General features: G+C 40.9%; 4 protein-coding genes across 4 annotated transcripts; 1 reads left to right on the top strand and 3 right to left on the bottom strand.

The window, feature by feature from the left end:
- Positions 1-6,619, top strand: bend3 (BEN domain containing 3). The gene is made up of 4 exons (XM_014995699.2): positions 1-357; positions 1,752-1,806; positions 1,881-2,047; positions 2,586-6,619. Exons 2-4 carry the CDS (start codon positions 1,755-1,757, stop codon positions 4,818-4,820), a joined length of 2,454 nt encoding a protein of 817 aa, XP_014851185.2. The 5' UTR covers positions 1-357; positions 1,752-1,754; the 3' UTR covers positions 4,821-6,619.
- Positions 6,620-6,873: 254 nt separating this feature from the next.
- Positions 6,874-9,636, bottom strand: mtres1 (mitochondrial transcription rescue factor 1). The gene is made up of 4 exons (XM_014995700.2): positions 9,535-9,636; positions 7,960-8,383; positions 7,329-7,401; positions 6,874-7,245 (listed from the first exon to the last, which is right to left on the bottom strand). The coding sequence occupies exons 1-4, from the start codon at positions 9,566-9,568 to the stop codon at positions 7,063-7,065; spliced, it is 714 nt and encodes a 237-aa protein (XP_014851186.1). The 5' UTR covers positions 9,569-9,636; the 3' UTR covers positions 6,874-7,062.
- Positions 9,637-12,332: 2,696 nt separating this feature from the next.
- Positions 12,333-16,700, bottom strand: tmem151bb (transmembrane protein 151Bb). Its single transcript, XM_014995701.2, has 2 exons — positions 16,205-16,700; positions 12,333-13,875 (listed from the first exon to the last, which is right to left on the bottom strand). Exons 1-2 carry the CDS (start codon positions 16,277-16,279, stop codon positions 12,466-12,468), a joined length of 1,485 nt encoding a protein of 494 aa, XP_014851187.2. The 5' UTR covers positions 16,280-16,700; the 3' UTR covers positions 12,333-12,465.
- A 3,389-nt stretch (positions 16,701-20,089) lies between these two features.
- On the bottom strand, positions 20,090-20,927 carry grxcr1b (glutaredoxin and cysteine rich domain containing 1 b). The gene is made up of 2 exons (XM_014995750.2): positions 20,523-20,927; positions 20,090-20,423 (listed from the first exon to the last, which is right to left on the bottom strand). The coding sequence occupies exons 1-2, from the start codon at positions 20,925-20,927 to the stop codon at positions 20,385-20,387; spliced, it is 444 nt and encodes a 147-aa protein (XP_014851236.1). The 3' UTR covers positions 20,090-20,384.
- Between the last annotated feature and the right edge of the window lie 1,153 nt (positions 20,928-22,080).

Raw genomic sequence — 22,080 nt, 5'->3', positions numbered from 1 at the left:
AAACAGGATCCTTACTAAAAAGCTTTTAACGTGCCATTTAAACAGGCTAATTAGATATAGCTAGTATTTATAATTGTGTAAAATGAAGTTTCAGCTAATACGTTTTTAAAAGCACACCAAAACACTGAACTCATTAGCTTTGTCTCCGTGAATTAGCGGAAGTGACACAGCAAGCGCGCGCCTCCTACCGTTACGTCACGTCACGCGACGCAGCCGAGAAGCCGAGCGAGAAAAGGAAAACAAAACAAAAACATCAACAACAACTCAACTATTACATTTTAAAAGGAAGCACGTGCAGCCCGCGGACATGTCCGGCGCTTTGCTAACCCTCCTCATGGATGACATGGAGTCGGAAAGGTTAGTTCCAACCGCCGGTCACGCGCGTTTTACCGTTAATTCACCACGACTCCCCCACGCTAACGTCACTGAGTCATTAACGGTCACAAAGCACAGGTGATGGGCCCCTATTTCATCTCTCAGTGTAAGGAGCGAGTTTTTGTTTCGTGATTGGGATGGAAAGTGTCACATCCTGTTTACTTGTGTTTTTGTGTTCAAACGGTCATGGGCGGAAGAATGAGGAAGTAGCTGGTTGATGTAAATGAGAAGACAAGGATGAGATAACATGGACTCCAGAATCGTCCATAATTTTCTTAATGTGTGTTACAATAAAAAAAAAAAGTACATTATTCTGACTGGCAGACGACTAAACTGTGATTGGTGTTGGTCATAGCTTGTACTAGATTATTTTTTTCGACATCTGACCACATGTTTTGCAGAAGCAGCAGCCCCACACTTAGATTGAATCGGGATGCGCCTCTGTTTGCACAACACAGGACTCTTGGAAGCGTTCCCACTTCCACTGTGCAGTCTGTTGCTGTCCATCATCGCCCTCCTGCTGAATCTTTGCAAAAAAAAAAAAAAAAAAAAAAAAAGTATTTTTATAACCCCTTTATTGCCACAACCTCATTCACTTGCTGCCAATCTTGAACAGAATCTGCGCTTTTGGCATAATTTTGTAGCACATCTTAAACATTTTCTTCAGTGCAACTCAGCCTTGCTTCCACTATTCTTTTTTGCTTTCGTTTGATCAGAAATATTTCCAAACAGCTGATTTCGACTTTCTTGTAAATACAGAGTAGAATATCTGGATCTGCTTTGAGGTCTCCTCCCAGAGGAACATTCGTGGGAAACCTATAAAGGAAGGCATCCTGATCAGATAACTGAACCACGTCAAGTCTGAAAAGTCTCATCTAAAACTTCAGTTTCCTTTCATGTCAAGCCATAGTAATGCACTGTTAACTTTTGAGTTAAACACAGGCCAATTATATTAATCGCTGATATCAATATCAATCATTTTGTGCATTGCTACAATTAAACTTATTTTATTTAAGTTCTTTGCATCAAATTAATTTGCATCTAACCAATTCACACAGCTAACTAAAAATCAATGTGATGTCTTTTTTTTTAAATTGAGCCTGCATGCAGTTTCCAAATACAAAATGTTTGACTCTGCCAAATAATTAAGCCATGACTTTCTGGTTTAATTTTTGTACAGAGCTTCCTTTCTTTTTCACTGTCACGTGTAACGTTAAACACTTATTTAGAATATTTGGAGTCTGCACAAGTGTACACATTCATTTTCTTAATATTTTCTGCTGAAACGCTCATGTGATTGGTTTGGCTGTGTCACTTTATCCATGGTTGTTTTTTGGGGGGGGTTTTTGTGACGCATTTGCTTTTGCTTTTTCTAGGCCATGAATTTCTGTGAGGATGGAGGAAATTCAAATGAAGCAATGCTTGAGAAAGGTAAGTCACACACGTCCTTATCTGTGGTGTGGTGTAGCTGCGTTAATGTATTCTAATCCTGGGATTATTTACAGAACATCAGCACATTCAGGATGTTAAAAAGGAGAAAGAAGATTTTGCCGTTTGTGAGCGAACTCAAGCACATGAAGGAGGGTCTCCTGAAGTGTCAGAGGCCAATAAAAGATCGTCCGCTGAGACACATCAGTCCACCAGTAATAAGAGAGCCAGAGTCTGCTCTGAGGTAAAAATAATCCTCGATTAAATTTCTTAACCAACTTTTATTTTCTCATATTTCATCTTCCAAAAGTTGTGCTAATCTTTTAAGGTGGTCCTTATCAATAGTTCTATAGGCTTTAATGGTTTTTCACTGTTTTGTTTTTGTTTTTGTTTTTTTGTCTTGTTTTTTTACTCTTTTTTTTTATTATTAATTTTCATTCAAACAACCATGTATTATAAGTATTTATCTGTAACCAACAAATCAAACCAAGTGAGCAAAGAAATGGTTTAGAACGAGGAGCGATCCATAATAACTGAAGTGTAAAACTGGGATTACCACAAACTAACCTACAGAAAATTAAGAATACATGAAAAAGATGTAATGAAATGCCATACGATAATGATACATCCAGCCTAAAGAAGCATTTTTCCAAACCATTTTAAGTGACAACAAGAAAGACTGTGTGGCGAAATATACTTTATCTGTATAGTTCAATGTGCTTATCTTCTTTTTGCTTTTGTGTTTGGTGGGCATTTATTTGAAAGGTGTTTGTTCTTTGTAGGTGAGGAAGTGTCTGACAGATGAGAGCCACAGGCATGAGCCTCTTCGCCTCGCCGTGGCTGGAGAAAAGGCCCACTGTATCCAGGAGAGATCAAGGCTTTCCTACAGAAAGCCTCTTTTCAGCATCTCTCACAGGATTTCAGACAAGAGAAACCCACCAAGTCTGGATCAGCAGGCTAATCACGGCGGCTTTAGTCAGCTCAGCTTCAGCAGCATCCTTTCACAGAAGCTCCAAAGTCCAGAAATAAACGGCCAAAGTGACATCCTCACCGCCACAGAGTCCTTGGGTCAGACATCAGCAACAGAGTCAAACCTTTACCCACTGATTGAGAAAATGTTTTTCATCCTCAATACCCTGAACTCCAGCATGACTCAGCTGCACAGCAAAGTGGACTTGCTAACGCTGGAAGTCATGCGTATAAAGAAGCAGATCAAGCCTGCTGAGAGGACGGCAGACTTCCAGCCTCCTCCTGAATATCTCCTAACGAATGATGAACTCAATCAGCTGATGGAGCACACCTCCAGCGCCGGCGAGCTCAGCTGCCAGCTGCTTGTCCACCTGTTCCCAGAGCTGTTCAAAGCCAAGGAGTGCCCCCATGACTGCATGGCAAGCAAGAGAACGCTGGAGTCTCTGCACCTGCAGCTGATCCGGAACTACGTGGAGGTTTGTTATCCCTCGGTGAAAAACAACAGCGTCTGGCAGGAGGAGTGCCTCCTTCAGATCAATGACTTTTTTAATCGCTTCTGGGCACAGAGGGACATGGAAAGCGCTCGGCTCATCAAGAAGCAGGCGGTCACTGGTGATGAGATGAAAGTGGAGCTTCCTCAGACATATCGCTTCATTAATGAACAGGGTCAAATTCAGGAGGAGAATGTATCCCTGGATAACCAGCAGGGTAGCCTGCCAGTGTCCGACGACAGGTTAAATACTCAAGCTGCAGAAGAGCAGGACGACTTCTCCTCGCCGGAAGATTTTGTGATTTTCCTCATGCATCGTCTCTTCCCAGAGCTGTTTGAAGAGGGGAAAATTCCTGAAGTCTCCAGCAGTTACAGTAACGTGGGCCAGCTCATTCTGGACTCCGACAAGATGGAGATCCTGAGGAAGTACATGGAAGCAAATTTTCCTGATGTCCCTGAGGACAGCTGGCTTCAGTTGTGCATCCAGCATATGGAGGACACACTGGAAGGGCCACACAGCAATGGGAACGGGAGTGAATCCGACAACATCAACTACGATGGCTATGACCTGGCCGGCTTTCAGGAAGACCTTCCCGTCATCAGGGCTCCAGACGCCGGTGAATTTGAAAGACCTTGTCGCAAGTCCAAGAAGTCGCTGCTCGCAGCCGTGGATTTTGAAAATCTGAAGATTCCTCCACCTGACTTCAGCGTTCCCCAAGAGTACATCTTATCCAGGGAGCAGCTGAAGAGCAACTATGAATGTAGCTTGTCCATTGGCAACTTTGCCTCACGCCTGCTGGTGCTCATGTTTCCCGAGCTCTTCACCCACGAGAATACCAGAAAGCAGTACAACTGCAGTGGTTCTCTTGGGAAAAAGCAGCTTGATCCTGTGCGTGTGAATCTGATCCGACATTACGTGCAGCTGGTCTACCCCCGAGCCAGGAACGACAGAGTATGGATGCTTGAATTTGTGGGCAAGCTGGATGAGAGGTGCAGGAGGCGGGACACAGAGCAGAGAAGATCTTACCTGCAGCAGCGCAAAGTTGGTGGCCAAGAGCTAGAGCAGGAATTTCTCTGCCACATCAACCACATCACTCCAGACGCTAGAGAGGATTCAGACATTCCTTCTTTACCTCCCGAGAAAAGCAGCAAAGACTTCTGTAAGATCCCCCTCGACAAACTGACCATTTCCCAACCGGACTTCCCCGTACCTTCCGCCTACCTATTATCGGACTCTGAGGTGCGGGAGGTCGTCCAGCAGAGCCTTTCTGTTGGGAACTTTGCCGCCCGGTTGCTGGTGCGCCTCTTCCCGGAGCTGTTCACTCCGGAGAATCTACGGCTCCAGTACAACCACTCGGGTGCCTGCAACAAGAAGCAGCTGGACCCGGTCCGGCTGAGGCTGATCCGTCATTACGTGGAAGCGGTGTATCCCGTGGAGAAGATGGAGGAGGTGTGGCACTATGAATGTGTGCCGAGCATTGACGAACGCTGCCGGCGGCCAAACCGCAAGAAGTGTGACATTCTTAAAAAGGCCAAGAGGTCAAACACTGTGTCATAGTTGCAGTATTTTACAGTTAGTCAACACGCATATAAGCTGAAACAACGTTCTTAAGCTCATGTTTTATCTTTTGCCTCCAGCAGCAGATGTTTTTAGGCTTTAGTTTTATTTTCTAATGTATTAAAAATGTTAAACCATTCTTGTTTATAAGTCAGAGCTGTCAGAACTTGTCTAACACATTTCTTTCATAAATCTAGCCTTAAAACCACATTATAACCACAGTAGTAGCTACAATTAAGAGTCACAATTTCTCTATTAGCAGTAATTACTGATGTAGCATCGTGCCACCAGAGTTTTAATAATAAAGTACTTACGGATGGGTCCATGAGTATTTGGACAAGAACATTTTTTAAGAATTTTTTTCTGTACGTCACAAAAAAGGGTTTAAAATTAAGCAATTGGGCGAGATTCGAGAGATTTTCAAATTAATAACATCAGATTGAATTGTACTAATTCGTTAACCAGATTGTTCGTTACACCTTGATAGTAGTTGGTTAGTTGGACCCTATTTTGCCTTCAGAACTGCCTTAACGCAATGTGGCATAGGCGCAAGAAGGTGCCACAGACAACAATCCTTTGGGATTTTGGACCATATTTTCCTAATAGGATCATGCAGTTGTACATTTTTCAGCTCCACATCCCATTAGAAATTGCATTCCAAAGATTCTCCGTTGGCTTGATTACAGGCAGCGGTGGTGGCGACTGGGATGCAGTGAACACATCATGTTCAAGAAACCAGTTTGAGAATTTGAGCTTCGTGACATTGTGTTTTATCCTGCCGGTAGTAGCCATCAGTAGATGGATACACTGTCATAAATAGATGGGCAAAATCAGCAATAATACTAAAGGTACTATTATCACCAAATTTGTGCCAAGAAAACATCCTCCATGCCATTATACCATTGCCACTTATCTGAACCACTAATGACAGCCAGGATGGATCTGTGCTGTTTTGTTTGTTCTGACTCACCATCCAAATGTCTCAACCTAAACTACTGGTTTCAAATTGCAGCCCTCGAGGGCCATAGTCCTGCAACTTTTAAATGTGTCCCTTGTCCTACACACTTCAATTAAATTCTGAAACTGCCTCACAAGCATCCAGTGAAGCTCTACAGAGCTCTGCTAATGAGTTTTTATTGGAGCCAGGTTTGCTGAAGCAAAGACATCTAAACGTTGCAGGACTCTGGCCCCTGAGGAATGCAGTTTGAGACTGCTGGTGTAAACCAAGTCTCGTTTGACATGGTCACTTTTTTTCAAACAGTTTTGTCCAATTTTAGCAAATCTATTCTGCATAACTCAGCTGTAACCATTGGTCATTTGAGCTACTGTTGCCTTTCTTATCGTCTCAAACCAGCCTGCCCATTCCCCTGTGACATTTTTATCCACACAACCTTCACACACTCAACCATGTGACTTTTAAAGTCACTTAGATCCCCATTCTGATGCCCAGTTTAACTTGCCATTTGTGTTCAGATGAGGTGAAGTTAGAATCTGGAAGAGGTGTACTTATTTAAGTGGCTAGTGAGTGTAAATTGTAACCTTAAACGTTACCCCTCAAGTTTCTATTATTTGGCGTTGTGTTTCTAAAATGCAGTCCAAACTAATTGTTAAATGATCAATCTTAAAACCATTTGTGGTCGTGTACAGAAGCAAAGCTCCTTAGTTTTGTCCTTGTCTAAATATTGATGGGCATATGACTGTACATTAAGCCTTCTTATAGAAGTGTATGTTATACTGGTAATTTAACATGACAATGGGTCATGATAACCTATTTCTAATAAACACAGTTTTAAAAAGCAGTTGGAGTGTTTTACTTGTTAGTGCTGTTGCGATATAACCGATTATTTAAATTTGGGCCTGTTCTGACAGTGGACATACCTGGAAAACCTCCACAGGGAAGCATACAGATCATATGTATTGGATTAACTCTTTCTACACCACAACAGACCAGAGAAACACTCCCCTAATCATATTTACAAAACCCTGATTAGTGTATGCATGACCTGCAGAAATGTGCTCTAATAGAAACACCTCTACAGAAGAGAAGAATAAGTTTTGCACCTTTGAAATTGACCTTTATTGGCAAACAATATAAGGGGGAGAGGAGTAAATAAAACTTCTTTCACTCCTTATCTATTTCTGACAAATACACTGATCACTGGAGAGCAAGTACCTTGAGGTAAATTTAAAATCCCACTCATGTGAGCACTTTTATCCCTTTTGTTGCAGCTTCATTACAAGTTCAGGGTTTGAAGGCTACATCCTTGGCAAGTTCAAGGACTTTCCATCTCCTTATGGACACTTTGTATTTATCTCCATCATTAGATTCACCTAAAACCTTTCTGGGGATGACTCTCATCAGAGTGACGGTGTTGGCTTCTTTGTTCTCTGACACCACAAGGTCCAAGGTGTCCCCAACTTTTACCTGGATAAACAAGAAAGTAATTTTTTTCCCCAAGAGCCCAGAGCATCAAAAGAAAGCATTATTCAACAGATAGTGACACGTACCGTTTTACTTTTCTTGATTAGTTTCTGTCCATTTAGTCGGAGCTTGTTGCTGTAGAACGCATCCTCGATTTTGCTATTGTGAGAAGAGGAAAGTTAGTCTCCCTGTTGCAGTTAGTGCCCAGTTTAGATTTTTGGCTTTTTGTCACATGTTTCTGATAAAACACACCTTAATGTCAATAATAAAGGGAAAATTCTCCAAACCAACCGGGCTAAATGTGAAAGCATTTGCCCCATAATCTCAATAACTGTCGAAGCATTAATCTATAGGTTGTTAAGTGTTGAGGTCCTGCTTCATGTTGTCAGACTGGTTGTTTTTAGGAACCTTCTTGATTCTACAAGTCAGGTAGTAATCAGACCTACTAAACTACGAAAATGTGGTTAATCACATGTGGCAGTTACAGTTTTCACAAATGAGCAGGTTGATTTTTTTTCCTATTTAACTAAATCAGTTGAAAACTATTTGTTTAAGATTATCTGAAAATTATCTAATTTAAATTTTGTTTTCTGATCTGAAACATTTGAGTGAAAATGGGGAACAAAGGAAAGTGGGGTGGGGTTTACAGCACTGCAAACATGGAAATGTTTATCATATAGGCAAAATTAAGTTTAACACCTAAATCCTCTGACTTACTTCCGTGCTAAATCCAAGCCAGCCTTTAACACAACGTCATAGCGGAAAGACGGTACATATTTCTCCATATCTTTATAGTCTTTAGGTAAATTGGGATCTTCATCTTCATAATCACTCTCCTCTGGATCATTTTCATCCTCTGAATCATCTTCTTCTTCCTGGGCTGCACGTGAAGGAGCTTTCTTCTTGCTTTTAAATCGCAGATGTTGCAAAGACCAGGTCTTGAGGGCAGGCCGGTGACCACCAAGTGCAGAGAAAGTCGAGCAGCCCCACAGCTGCCGAGTATGAATGGTTCTGGGGCACCACTCAGTCCTCCTAGGTCCATAACCAGCTGCTAGCAGGTGGCGAGGGTTCAACCGTCCAAACTGCCTCATAGCGAGTACCTGCAGCACCAGGCTTTGCATGCTGGAGCTCCAACCTGTCACTAAAACAAATATGCAAGATCAGAAAAGCTCTCGGCGTGATATTCAATACTTCCACTGTCTAGGTTGCTGATCTGGTCTTGAAATGCTTACTTTCCTCTTTGAGCATCGATATTTTTGCCTTTTGTTCCAGATCGGGATTCAGCCTCAATGTCATTAAACGTTTTGTCATTAGTTCTGGACCATAAAGCTTTAGCCAATCCATTATAGTCCACAAATCAAATGTTATTGGACCTCCACAGGCTCAAACTCAAAGACAGAAATGAAATAGCCCTCCGAGTGCTCAAACCTAAAGAAGCAGCTCCAGAAAATGTACTTCTGACCAAGAACTCTTGAGCCTAATTTTTTTCTGGTTGTTATTGCACATGTTTTTGTGGTAGTTGGTAGTTTGTAGTTTTTATTATTTTAAAGTAGATATTCTTTTTGGGTTTTGATGATTAAATTGCAGAAGTACTCCTTTACAGCTCAATAGACTGTTACCTCGGCAACTCAACATCAGGTAGGTAAAAGACAATAACTTGACCTGTGAGGTCAAGTTATTGTCTTGACCTCACAGGCAGGTCGATGAGTTTTTTAAGAATATAATCAGACCGTAAACATGTTCATGTTGCACTTCAGCAACATTAATTTGAAATAGTTCTGAAAATAAGTAACCAAAGGCCTACGTTTAGCAGTTCTTCAAAAATAAAAGTCTTGCAAATTTCCATCAAGGTTTGTGTCACGTATGTCAAAGATTCTTACAAATATTCCTCAACCAATTGCGTAGAACAGTTGCAATAATTATTTTAAATAAATATAAATAATGCTTAAATGAAAATGTCTGAAGATGATTCACTTATTTTGAAATGTTACCGGAAGTTTCCTCTTCGTGCGCAATCCGTCAAAACAACAAACCTAAAATGATTTGAGTTGATGCGTTTTCTGACGCTGTCTAAAGCCCGTGTAGTTTTGTCCAATGATGTCTAAACGTTTCATACTCAGTTGCATATTAAGTAAGTCGTTTAATGCGGAAGTAGGTATTATTAGCTTAGCGTGTTTTTACTCGGGGCGCTCGTAAGTTACACGTGCAACAACCCAGGAGCTTTTAGTATTAAAACAACACTCTAACATCATTTTTAAAAGTAGATTAAACTGCATTGTGTTAAACACTCACCTAAGGAATAACCTTTCATTGCTCTGCGCTTCATCTGCTTTTCCGAGACTGGTATTTGTAGCAGCAGTTATAAATCTACTGCCATCTATCGCTTGGACTGGAAATTTCAGTAGTATTGCCTTTTCACCAAACAGACACCTCATACTATCAAAACAACCTCGTTTTCTCACAGAAGCAGTAAAATATTCCAACTCCTGCATAGATTATGAAGCGGCATTAAGAATATGCATCCATACTCCTCTCTGTAGGTTGAATCTCCTACAGCCAAATGCTTACAAGCACTCATTACAGCCCTGGATGTCATACTAATTTTAGTCATTTTGTCTTTTTATTATTATTATTATTATTATTATTATTATTATTATTATTATTATTATTATTATTATTATTATTGTGATCAAACAGCTCACAAGATTTTTGTCTATACTGACCACAAAACAATTTTTCAAAAAGTATTTTGGCTTGTTAATATAGACAGCTTTTTTTTTTTTTTAGTCCTTCTAAAATGTGTTGATTTTCAGCCCATGCATGTAAAACTGGGTTCACTTCAGTAACACTGCTGTTCCAGCGGTTTCCAGTTGATGGCAGGCTTAAGCTTTGGTTGGTCTTGAGGATTTCCTCTACATTCTTACCAAGTTCTTAGTTAGAGGGAGTGGTATCAAATAAGTCTTTTAGCTTTCAACAAGCAACTACTAACAGCTGTCAATGTAATTTTTCTTAAAATGTGACTCATGTAACAATTACCAGCTGCAGGATTTTAATATTTTTTGGTCTTATGTTTACAGTAATACTAATCGGTACCAGGCCCTTAATAAAAACACCAGCAACATTTTTAACCACACAACGGGAGAGACCCGGACATTTATTGCATTTTTAATTTTTCCAGCATATTTCAAATTTCAATACATATTGTCAAGAGTAACTGTGTTATTAATACAGCCCATTTTATTATATTAACAATGCCAATTTAAAATATTTATTTTGTTTAGTCTAAATAATTTACATCAACATTCAGCTCCACTATGGATTATAATGTCTAGTTGTCTCGTGTGCATAATACCGATGTCACTACGTTGAAAACAATGAAAGAACAAGATATCATGTCCTAGAATGCATACAATATCTCTCTGTAAGATGCTTTAAAAACTCCTTATTGTAATATTGGTTTATTTTTGCATGTCTTAATGTAAGTGCATTGATGTTTTTGCATAAACAGGCTGTAAAACCCATGGAAAAGACATTCCAGAAAAATTAAATGGCATACGTCAAAGTCTTCTTCGGAACAGTAACAGTGCTTTTCTATGTTCTCCTGTCTCATTAGACTGTAAAAATTTCCATTTCACAGGTTGAAATGAAGCATAATTCATTTACAATGGACACACAATGGACATACAATTAATGATGCTGGTGGTATACATTCATGGATGTTTTATGTTTGTTAACACAGTGTCTCAGGAGTAGGAAAACATGCAAAGTAAGACATGGCTTTCATCTTTTTCCCACTCCATGTTTAAATTTGTAGGTTCACAAATAACACCCATCTGTTCAAATGTTCTGAACGTCTTTTTTGTCCGTCTGATCGGTTTGTAGCACAAGTTGTCAGCTTCTGTCGTGGCAGTAGGCAGCAGAAGTTATATTTAAGACAAAATTATTCAGATGATGCATGTTTTTGTTTTATTATGAAGGTAGAGGTGGAATCTGTGTGACTGGATTTAGCTGCTCAACAACAAAATGCTCTTCAGTTCTAAGGTTTAACATAAGATTTAATTTCAAAATGATCTGGTCATTACTGGGTTCAAGATTACTGGGTGAAGCGGTGATGATTTGGGGGGACACTGAGTCGCTAAGAAGGAATCTAAAGAAAGTGGCACTGAATCTACAAATCCCAATGACCTGAAGCTGCATCATCAAGAAGAGTTAGCTTAATTTCCTCAACAATAATAAAGTTGATTAAAAGTTGTTGGAACTGTTTAATTTCTGCCACACAAGTTTTTCTGTTTGGGATCTGTTCTGTTTAACAAATGGTGGCAGCAAGAAATATGTTGTGTGTTTTTGTGCTTCTGAGGTTATATTTAAATAACCTTTTAAAGACCAGACCATTTTAATGTATGTGAAACATTAGAACTGCTTCTACTATCATTAGATCCCTCAGATGCTGCTAAGTAGCACCAACAACAAAATACCACAAATAACTGTGGTGTCCAGTTAGGTAGATACATCAGTCTGTGTAATGTTAAACTGAACAACTTTTGGTAATGTGTGTCTTTTCTACAAAACAGAAGCGAAAATGAAACTTCAGTCTATTGTCTGTTGATGTAAAAGGCTTCCTGGAAAACCAAGGATGTTGATGTACAAAATGACTTACAGCACTTTAGAAGAACGAGAAACGCATTACCACCAAGTGATAAACTGTCCTGATGATTTTGGAGCTCTTTGTATTGATCAGTGTCTCTGTGATGAGCATAAACATTCTGTTTAGTGATTCTCCTCGTTTAGTGTTATCGCTGTTATTGCTGTAATCACGAGTCTGCTGAAATCCGCCCTGACTTTATCCATCTCACTACTTCAGGAGCATTTGCTTTGCAGCAAAACTGTGAGGAAACATAAGAGATTATTATCCCAACCACCTTATGAGGTAACTGAAGCTTCAGGTTTCGGATGGTCTGTTCAGATGCCCAGAAGTTTGGCGATGATGTGCAGTGTAACAGTCTTTGTCTCCTTGGTTGTCCCTGGAAGCTGAGCTGATTTGGTTTTCCTCTTTCTTCTGCACCAGTGAACCACTCATATTGCTTAGTCGGTTCACAAAGTCAAAACTCAGGCAGTCGTTTCTGATATTATCGTTGTTTCTGGCTTGTTTTCTCTCTATGTTTCTGGTATTGATGGTGAATGCATGCTACAGAGGTGTCACTGTGTTTTGCAGTGGTTGTATGATCATAAAGAAGTCTCCACGCAGGAGCCATTTCTGTGGAAAGATCTGTGGTTGTGGCAGTTCTCACTGCAGTGGACAATGAGCACAGGGTAGCACAGGGCGTCGTCGTAGTGCGGGGGCTCCTCGTCGTCAGTGGCGAGGCGTTCTGACAGGCAGCGGGTGTTTTCGCTGGGACTCTCCTGGTCATCCAAGCTGCCGCTCCTCCAGAAGCAACTTCTCTGGGAGCCATAACGGCGAGCCAGGGAGAAGCGGCTGCTGCTGAAGGGAATGCGGGAGCTGGCACCGGTGCAGATGCTGAGGGCACTCCTGGAGAACACAGAGGAGCAACTGATGGCCCGGTGGCAGCGCTCACAGTTCTGACGGACCCCACCGAAGCTGTTGGGACACTGGGCTAGATCCATCAGACCGGCCTCTGAGTAACTGGGAACCAGCTGCTGGTTTGAGCGAATGTGCCACTCCAACTCAGTGCTGTCAATGGTGTTGACGCGAGGGATGCGGCGCCAATATGGCCGATCGTCACACGGGGTCACTGGAAGGTAGTCGTGTCCGAAAAGCTTTTCTACACGATAATGGACATATGCAGTGCGGTATTCAGTGAAGACTCTGAGAGGCCAGGAGAAAGTGAGGAAAGACGCAGCCCAGAATACATACTGGGACAGGTACCAGGGATGGTGCTCTGGGTCAGCTAGCACCATGACGTACTCCTTCAGGTCGATGTTTTTCAGGTGCATACCCTCTCTGGCTTCCATGTAGTCATCCAGGCCCTCATTGTCGGTGAAAAACCTGGCCCTCTGTGTCAGGTATGAGTTTTCAGACTCTACATTAGCAAAGCTAAAGCACTTGGTGAACCGCATCTTTGTCAGAGGAGACTTCTCCAGGCCCAGAAGCTGCTTGGAAACATCTTTGACTCCACAGTGACCGTAGTCAAATTCAGCCTCGGCTACGTGGGTATTGACGCGCTCATGGTATACTTGGGTGCTGGTGTAAGCATCTCCGTTTCGATAGCGTGTGACCTGTCGTGTTCGGCGCACATAGTGGTAGCTGATGGCTTTCCACCAGATGCAGGGCTTTGCCTGCTGCATTCTCTGGATGCGCTCGCAGATGCCCTCCACATCCACTTTGTGCTGCAGCTCGTTCTTCACGTGGCAGTGCCAGCACTCCACGAGGTACACCAGGTAGAGCATGCCCAGCAGGGCCAGGGGGATGTAGATGTATCCGTCGGAGCAGGGGCTGCCGTGGTACGTCATGGATTTCCCTTTGAAGGCGCTGTCAAAGGTGAGCCGGGTCACCTTGGTGACGTGGCACCAGACCATAGCCCCCATGCAGCCATACATGAGGACAGACAGGAGGAGGCATTTCCAAAAGTTCTCTCGACATAAGGACTTGCTCAGAGATTGCTTGAGGGGTCTTTGCTGTGAAAAACAAATGAAAAAGAGCCTCAGTTGTAGCAACATAAAAACCAACAATCCTGAACTGCTTTGCTGCAAAAGGAACAAGTTTGGATATATTTTAAATGTGTGTATGATTTAAGCTTATTGGTCTTTTTTTAGGAACACCTGTTCAATTGCATACGGGGGTCTTCATGCACAACTATCTCTGATTTAAAGAAAATGGTGATCTGAGTGAAACAGCCCTGTTTGGCAGACACCAGAGGACAATGGACTGAGTGGTTTGAGACAATAGTAGCCCAACTCACTGTAAGACAGGGAAGTGGCCTACCTCCTCTGAACGCACAACACATAAACCTTAAGCAGATGGGCCACCGCAGCTAAAAACTAAGAACCGGAAAATGATAACATGTAAAAAATGTTGTCTGGATGAATGAGCCTCAATGTCAACTGCAACATTCAGAGAGTGTGATCAAGTAAAGGTATGGGAGAACCCTTAGAACCAATTGAGCATCATTTATGCACTGAGTATTGATGCTGACCACGGTGACTGCTTCATAACCACATTACATTGTCAAAAAAAAAACTTTTAGCAGGAGGTTGTTTTTATGACATATTTTGCTGCTTAAATTACTTTTCTGAGTATTTGGTAAATTGTTTCTGTTGCATTTTATTGCACTTTTTCTCTCATATTTTGGTTTCTGGTTCTTTGCTGATGTTTTCATTTGCTTTTCATTCCTTTCCCACATGGTTTCAGTTTACTAGTTACTATAACATGTTTTTATATCCCATGTCACAGTCCTGGTGTCCTGCAGGTTTTAGGTATACATCTGCATTAACACACCTGGATCAAATGAATTACTCATCATCACCAAGCATCTTGCTGTCTTGTTCATGAGTGATGGCAAGAAGAAACAGGAAATGGATAAAGGGATTGAGACTTTGTCTCCAGCAATGGAGGTGCTGCTCCAATCTGTCACAGTGGCAAAAACAGGCTGAGCTAAAAACCAAAGCCATTAATTTTCTGGTTTATCTGCAGATTTTGGAATAAAAAGCCTGAAATGAGCTTCCTCTGTAGGATGGCTGGGCTCTGCCTTGGAGATAAGGTAAGGAGCTGCATCAAAAGGAGTCAGCTGAGGTGGTTTGGGGATCTGTTCAAGATGAGCCTTGGGGCCTCCATTTTCTGGAAGATCTCACTGAGAAGAGGCTCCTGGCAGAGCCAAAGTCATGTAGTTCCTTTGGCTTGAACAGATGGTCAGGAATTTAAAGCAGGTCTGTTTTAGCAGGTAAATCATTCAGGGCAGGGAGTCTGGTTTGCTAAGTTTCAGTTCATCAGCAAATTGTCTTTCAAAACAAGACCTTCTTGTAATCCATTTAAGGGTCTCAATCAGTAGTTTTATATGTTACAGACTGTTTGTTCTTATTCATTTTATGTAATCCCAAAATACAGAAAAAAGGATTGGATTCCCCAAAAGCTTTTAGCTCAAACAGATCAATTTAACAATGACGAATCGCTCATATTTTTTTCCCATTTTATAAAGCTAATATGCTGTAAACAAAGGGCAATCTGGAAGAAAATGTGATGAAAGCCACAAAAGACTTGAAAATGGGCTGGAGGTTCATCTTCCAAAAGGACAACAACACTTAGCATTCAACCAGAGCTGTAACTAAATGGTTTAAATCAAAGAATATTCACATGTTAGAATGGTCCAATCAAAGTCCAGGTTTAAATCCAGATGAGAAGAAGCTGCTGCAAGAGCTGAAAATATTTTTTGCAGTCTCTCCATCCAACCTAACTTAAGTTATTTTACAAAATGAAAAAGATGTCATAAATTTTCTGTCTTGGACATAAAAAGCTGATCAAGTCATAAACCAAAAGACTTTGTGTGGTATTGCAGAACAAGGTGGTGCTTTGTTTTCATCACATAAAGTCAAAAATACATCAAAGATTGAGGCTATAGCATTAAAAATATGAAAAAGTTCAAGGGCTTTCATTACTTTTTCATGGCACTTTGTGCTTTCCATTAACACCAGCAACGTGAAAATAAAAAAATGGAAAATGTGAAATTCCTGTAGATTTAGCATTCTTTACATGGATGTAGCCTCGCTGTCTCATACTGTAGCAGTTTTTCAGAAACTACAGGCTTACTACAGTTTCTAAAGGTGACAGACAGGTAATGCTACCTGAAAACCTAAACTCGTTTTCACTGAAATCTACAGTAGCATAGCACGCTGGTAATGAAAAAAAAAAAATCTCCACATGGAAGACCATGTGGCCTGGATCCATCTGCAGCATGGCCACATTGCATATGCGATAAAAACCATGAGAACCCCATTAAGAACAGACTCTCACCTCCTCCCTGGTGTCCGCCTCGTAGACGGTGGTGCTGCTTTCACTGGCTGTCGCAGCCGCGGCTGGGGGAGACATGGTGATAACAATGCAAGGCGTGGAGTGGGGATCAAGGAGGGATTTCACTGCCTTTTATCTGCCTCTGCAGCGGCTCTCATCCCACACGAGCCGCTGCGTTGGACCCGCGATCATCCGGGGACGTTTCCGAGAGGAGAGTCCAAAACAACAGCGTTCCTGTGGAGGCAGAGAGAAGGCGGAGGAGGAGGAGGAGGAGGCGGTGTTGGTGCAGCATCCTGCCGGTGCCCTGCCTCAGCTGTCAGTGCCGCAGTGACATGATGGGAGATGATGCCGGATTAGCTGGTCGTTATTACGAACGGATGGTGCCCTGCCCCTCGGGGCCCGCTCTGGATCCACCGTGCAGCGGCGGGGGGGACGGGGCGTGAGTCCGCTGTCCACGGTGCTGGCTGCCTAACTGAGGCAGGTGGGACGTTGTTGCATAAATCCGCGACTTAAAGGGAAAGTCCAACCTCATGCTGTCTTAGGCTTAGGTCTGTCTCAGTGAACAGAATATACTCGAAAAGCTAATATCAGTTGATCAATAATTTAAAAAAAGTTAATAAATAAAACTCGCCACAAACCATAAAAGGTCATTGCTGATCACAGAGTGTTGTATTGGAAAATTGAGTGGAAGGAAAAATGTGGTTTAAAATAAAGCACACAAGCAACAGGGGTAGTTGATGCAGAGCGTTTTCATTTTGTGGTTTTGTTACAATTGGTTTACTCTCTTTCTTTACTCTGATCTAAAGTTATGTATTGGTTAAGATTCAGATTGTGATCTTTAGTGTTTTTATTATTATTATTATTATTATTATTATTATTATTATTATTATTATTATTATTATTATTATTACATATTTATTATGGTGAATATTAGTCATTTCATTGAGCTTCTCGGTTCCCAAACCCAGAACAGTTTTTGTCCTGGCCTGGGGAACCCAGAACAAAACCCAGAACAAAACCCAGGACATTTTTTGCTGCAAGACCACACTGCTGCCAGCTGTGCTATAGTGCAGCCCATGGCACAGTGTCAAGCCTAATGGTAGGCTTTATTTCACTCTTCATTGGATTTGTTCTGCTGAACCCTCTGAATTCAGAATAGGGAATCTGCAGCTACAATTTCAGCCAAAGAGGTGCCAACTACTGGCTGAGGAAAGATGAGAAAAATGTACTTCACACTTGTCTGATTGGTTTTTAATTGAAAGCCATGCATAATTTCCCTTCCACTGTGATGCTCCATAAAGTCTCAATAAAATCCACTGATCATTTTGGTTGTAACATCAAAAAAATTGGAAAAATACCAAAAAAGTGAAGAGTGCTTTAAATGATTTGTTATTTTTGCAGCTTTGTCTACAGAAACAAGTTGTTGCTCTGCTCTGTCAAGAGGAGAAACGGTCATAAGCTCCAGCCTCCATGGGATCTGCAGATGTATGGATGAAAATTAATGGCTGCAATTTTTTAGAGATTTTTCATATCAAGCATAAAATAAATAAAATATTAAATGTGAAAGCTGCATATACCTTCCAGGTTTGCCTCTTAGAACTATATTGTGACCAATATTACAACCAATGAAGATTATATTGCCTTACTAAGGAATAATTTATTGTATGCATAAAGAATTAATATAGTCAATTAATCCTAGTTCATGTCTTTTCTTATTTGTTTATTCAGAATGATTAAAATGAATGATGAGAAACTTAATTCTCTCTGTCTTTAATTCATTTACACCTACTTGTTATTGTTACTCATACAACATTGCTTTTCTAATATTTGACAAAATTGGTTTATGAGTTTCATGAGCATGTTTTTGTAAAAATATCCACTCCAATCCAGTGAAAATCCTAAAAGAATTAAAAGAAATGATCACGTTCATCCATCATAATTACAAAATGTTTACAAAAACGCTTCAGATGTCAGCTATGACGTGTGTGACAAAGTCTCATGACTTTCTGGCTCACATTCAATTTACAATTTACAAAAAAGAAACCATCGTAAATTACAAAAAGTACTCCTTCTGTATCTCTGAGCAATAAGGAAACATCTTTACTGAGAAAGCATTAGGTCAAACTGAGCTGTTGTGCGTGATTAGTGATGCCATGAGATGACTTTTGATGTAAAATGACTTTTTATAAATAATCAGAATGAAGCAAAAATTTATAATCATCCGCAGGTTCCAATGTTTTTAGAAATATCTTAGAATTTTGTTAGAAATAATAATTTATAAAACATTTTCATAACCGAATCCAGAATATGCAGATATATCACACAACTTTCACAAACTAATATGTTACGATGAGCCATAGAGATTTACAAACATTGATAACATTATGATAATGCTTCATACAGTTGATATAGTAGTTTTTGAAGTAATTGTTGATTTCTCAGTCTTTCATTTTCAGGTATGGTGTTAAAATGTTGAGATAGCAGCATCACAAAAAAAAACAAAAACAAATCCGTTTGTTTAACTGTCTTACTAAAAAAGAAAGTACAGTGGACTAGGATGTAATAAAAATGATCTGCCTTAAATAGTTTTAGCATTAGTTAAATCCAATGTCAGTGAAAAAACACAACTGTCATTATTTAATGAATGAAAATGAAACCCAAATGGTAAATTTGGTTTTAAAAATAAATCTAAGTACACCCTAAATACTTTCATAGGTTTTAGGGAAAGTCATACTCAAATGCTCTCTTCCATATTTTCACTGATGCAACATAAACCGCCTCCCTCACGTCCTAACCCCTCTACTACTTCTATTATTATTCACAGCCTCATCATACAGATTACTGTAACTCTCTCCTTCTCGGTCTTCCTCACAAATCCCTCCATAAGCTTCAGATGGTTCATAATTCAGCAGCACGCATTATAATCAAAAGCCCCTTGCTACACCATGTTGTCACTGTCTTTCAGCGACTGCACCGGCTCCTAGTTAAACCGACTCTTCTGTGCTCATTTAAAATCATTCACAGCCTCAGCTATTCTTCTCTATCAGATCTCTTGCACATTGCCACCCCCAGCCATTCCCTTATGCCATCCTCCTCCTCCGGCCACCTCACTGTGCCTTCCACCTGTCTCAGCACCATGTGGAGTCGAGCATTGAGCCCCAAATCTGGAACTCCACCCTGGCAGACGTTCACGCTATAGACATTCTCTGTTTGAGTCAAAACTCTCCCATTTAAGATACTTTAATCTTTCTTAAACAAGGTGTCAACACAATGCCAAGACGGAAAGACATTAGCAATGACCTTGGAGAAGAAGCCATTGCTGCACATGTATCTCTGAAGGATTATAAGGCCATTTCCTAAATCTTTTTGTCTCTAGATAGACTATGGCAATGAATGACACATACACTCTGGAACAATATCCTTTGTGCAGATGAGACCAGAGATGTTTAGCACCACATTTGGAGAAAACCAAACACAGCATATCAGCACAAACATCTCTGTGACCTTCTGTCGAGCACGGTAGTGGAGGAATGAATATTTTAACTTGTTTTGCAACCACAGGATCTTGTCACTTTCCAGTCAACTGTACATTTTTCTGTATATAGAAGAAGTCTAGAGTCAAGTGCAATGCCACCTTTCCAACAGCTGAGGCTTGGACCAAGATGGCTGATCAGTAGAACACATCAGAACACCAGAAAGGCTAAAAATGCAGTAATCAACATGTGGTGGGACCTCAAGAGAAGTATGCTAGAAGTAATGAAGAGCAACGTTGCGAGTAGGAATAGGTGCAAGAAAAAATCTTCAACAAAGTTGCAAGCGACTGTCACTCGTTGATAGGGTGTACTTAGTTTTTTTTTTTTTTTTTTTTTTTTTTTTTACAAACATTCATTTTTGCAAATAAATGTTAGTACATAGTATACAACCTCTTGTTTGTTCTTGTAGGCTGAAGGGTTTAATTTATGTAATGAAGTAGTTAGATCCCGATAAAGACCAGAGTGACCTTAGCATTAAAAATGGGTGTACTTTCTTTTAAGCTGACTATACTAATTAATGTCATCTTGTCTGAAGCACTTTAACAAGAATAATATTCCACAATAATCAGTAAAGAATGACTCCTTTCATTGCATCAAGTCTCTAAGAAGTGTCCCAGATATTTAAGAAGGGCATTGCCTGACATGAACCGTCACTCCTTTTCCCAGGGTCTTCTTCTCTGATGACGACCCTTCAGTGAAAGAAAAAGAAGTGATGTCTACATGGAGTCATATAAATATATACCAGGCTTGAGGGCAAAAAAAAAGAATGAAAAGCTGGACCAACTTACAGAGTACATATTAGAGAGGTTGTTGAAAAGCACTTGACCTGCGCTCACTTTGTTCCTCACCCCTCGGATGGTTCCGTTCTTACTGCAGATGTTGATCCTCTTGTTGCTGAACATCATCTCCCTCTTGACACTGGCATACAGCAGCAGGTCATCGGACTCGCAGCCGTTCTCGTCCGCGGCAGCCTCCAGGCCGTTCAGGTGCCTGTTGGCCTCACTGGCGGGCGGCAGACTTCCCTGCTCTGCCTCCATGCTTCCGGTGCCGTCCGAGTCCGCAGAGTCAGAAACCGAGCCGCACCAGGTCCTCTCGTCCTTGAACACCTCAGCCAGGACTCGGCCACTGTTGGCGGACGCGACTCTGAACCGGACCGTTTTCCCGGCTTTTTCTTTCATCTTTGGCCCATCCATTGAAATCCAAGAAAAGAGTCACATGCATCGCTTCCCATTCAGACAAAACAGAGTGGCCCTTTCAGCTCAAGTCATCGGCGGTCCACTTATTCATCCAACAGCAGGGTTCTCACAGGTGTTTCAAAGGAACTGAAAATACCCCGAGCACACACCTTGTGTGCTCCCAAATACTCAATAATAGATGTGCTCTTGTCATGGTAACAGCTAAAACGGGCAAAGTGTAAATCGATATGATCGTGTTCAATTATTGATCAAGGTCAGCACGCACCTTATGTCTGATCCTTTATGGTCTGATAATTTACAAAGTCAGGGTAAACACCTGGTGGTCTTAGATGATCTTTACAGCAATGTTCATCATGCTGGTCTGAGACTGAATTAGTGTTCCTCCTTTTACACACTCAAGATCACCTCAACAGCAGAGCCACTGACAGGAAAGTTTGTTTCAGTCCGAGAAAAACATGGAGTAAATGTATTATTTCTGATGAATTCTCCTTCTGATCATTTAGTTGGATCTGGAAAATCATACAATCTGAGAAGAAAAGGTAAGAGCTTGCATGAGCTCAATGATAACATGGAAGGGCGTCGATGTCCTCCCAAAAAGAAAAGATCTAAATCTTCATGAGCAACTTTTTCCAACCATTCAGGAACGGTTCAGAGATGATTTTTGCATGGTGGAGCACTGCTTCACAACACAGAAGTTACAGAAATGCTTGTATATGAGAACTTTCTATATTGAATCTCAGATCTTAAGGCTATTGAGGACATCTTCCAAATTGTCCAGGATCGGCTTTGGTGATTTCTTCAATTGTTTCAAAAATTAAAATGATACCAAACTCCCCAAATCCTGGTACATTACAATTTAAACTCCATAGATCTTAACCTCACTGTGTGATCATGATCAGTTCTCAAAAGGCATGTGGAGAAAGAGAAGCCAACCAGCTGAGATCAGTTTCAAGTAGAGGACAAAAACAGGTGACCACCATTTAGGATTTGATCTGAAAGCTGGTATCAAGGATAGCTGAATAATAACAGGTACAACAATATAAGCATTAATACTGGAAATATTTACTCTGCTCCTGAAGTTGAAGTGAATGAAGTTACCAAACAGAGTTTCTCCAAAAACATCATGACTAAACACAAAATGGTCGTAACT

The sequence above is a fragment of the Poecilia mexicana genome, unplaced genomic scaffold (genome assembly GCF_051168715.1).
Source record: "Poecilia mexicana isolate PSO_F unplaced genomic scaffold, ASM5116871v1 scaffold_22, whole genome shotgun sequence".
Classification (NCBI taxonomy): domain Eukaryota; kingdom Metazoa; phylum Chordata; class Actinopteri; order Cyprinodontiformes; family Poeciliidae; genus Poecilia; species Poecilia mexicana.
The sequence above is the reverse complement of the archived record's forward strand: the minus strand, read 5'-3'. Positions and strand labels throughout refer to the sequence as shown.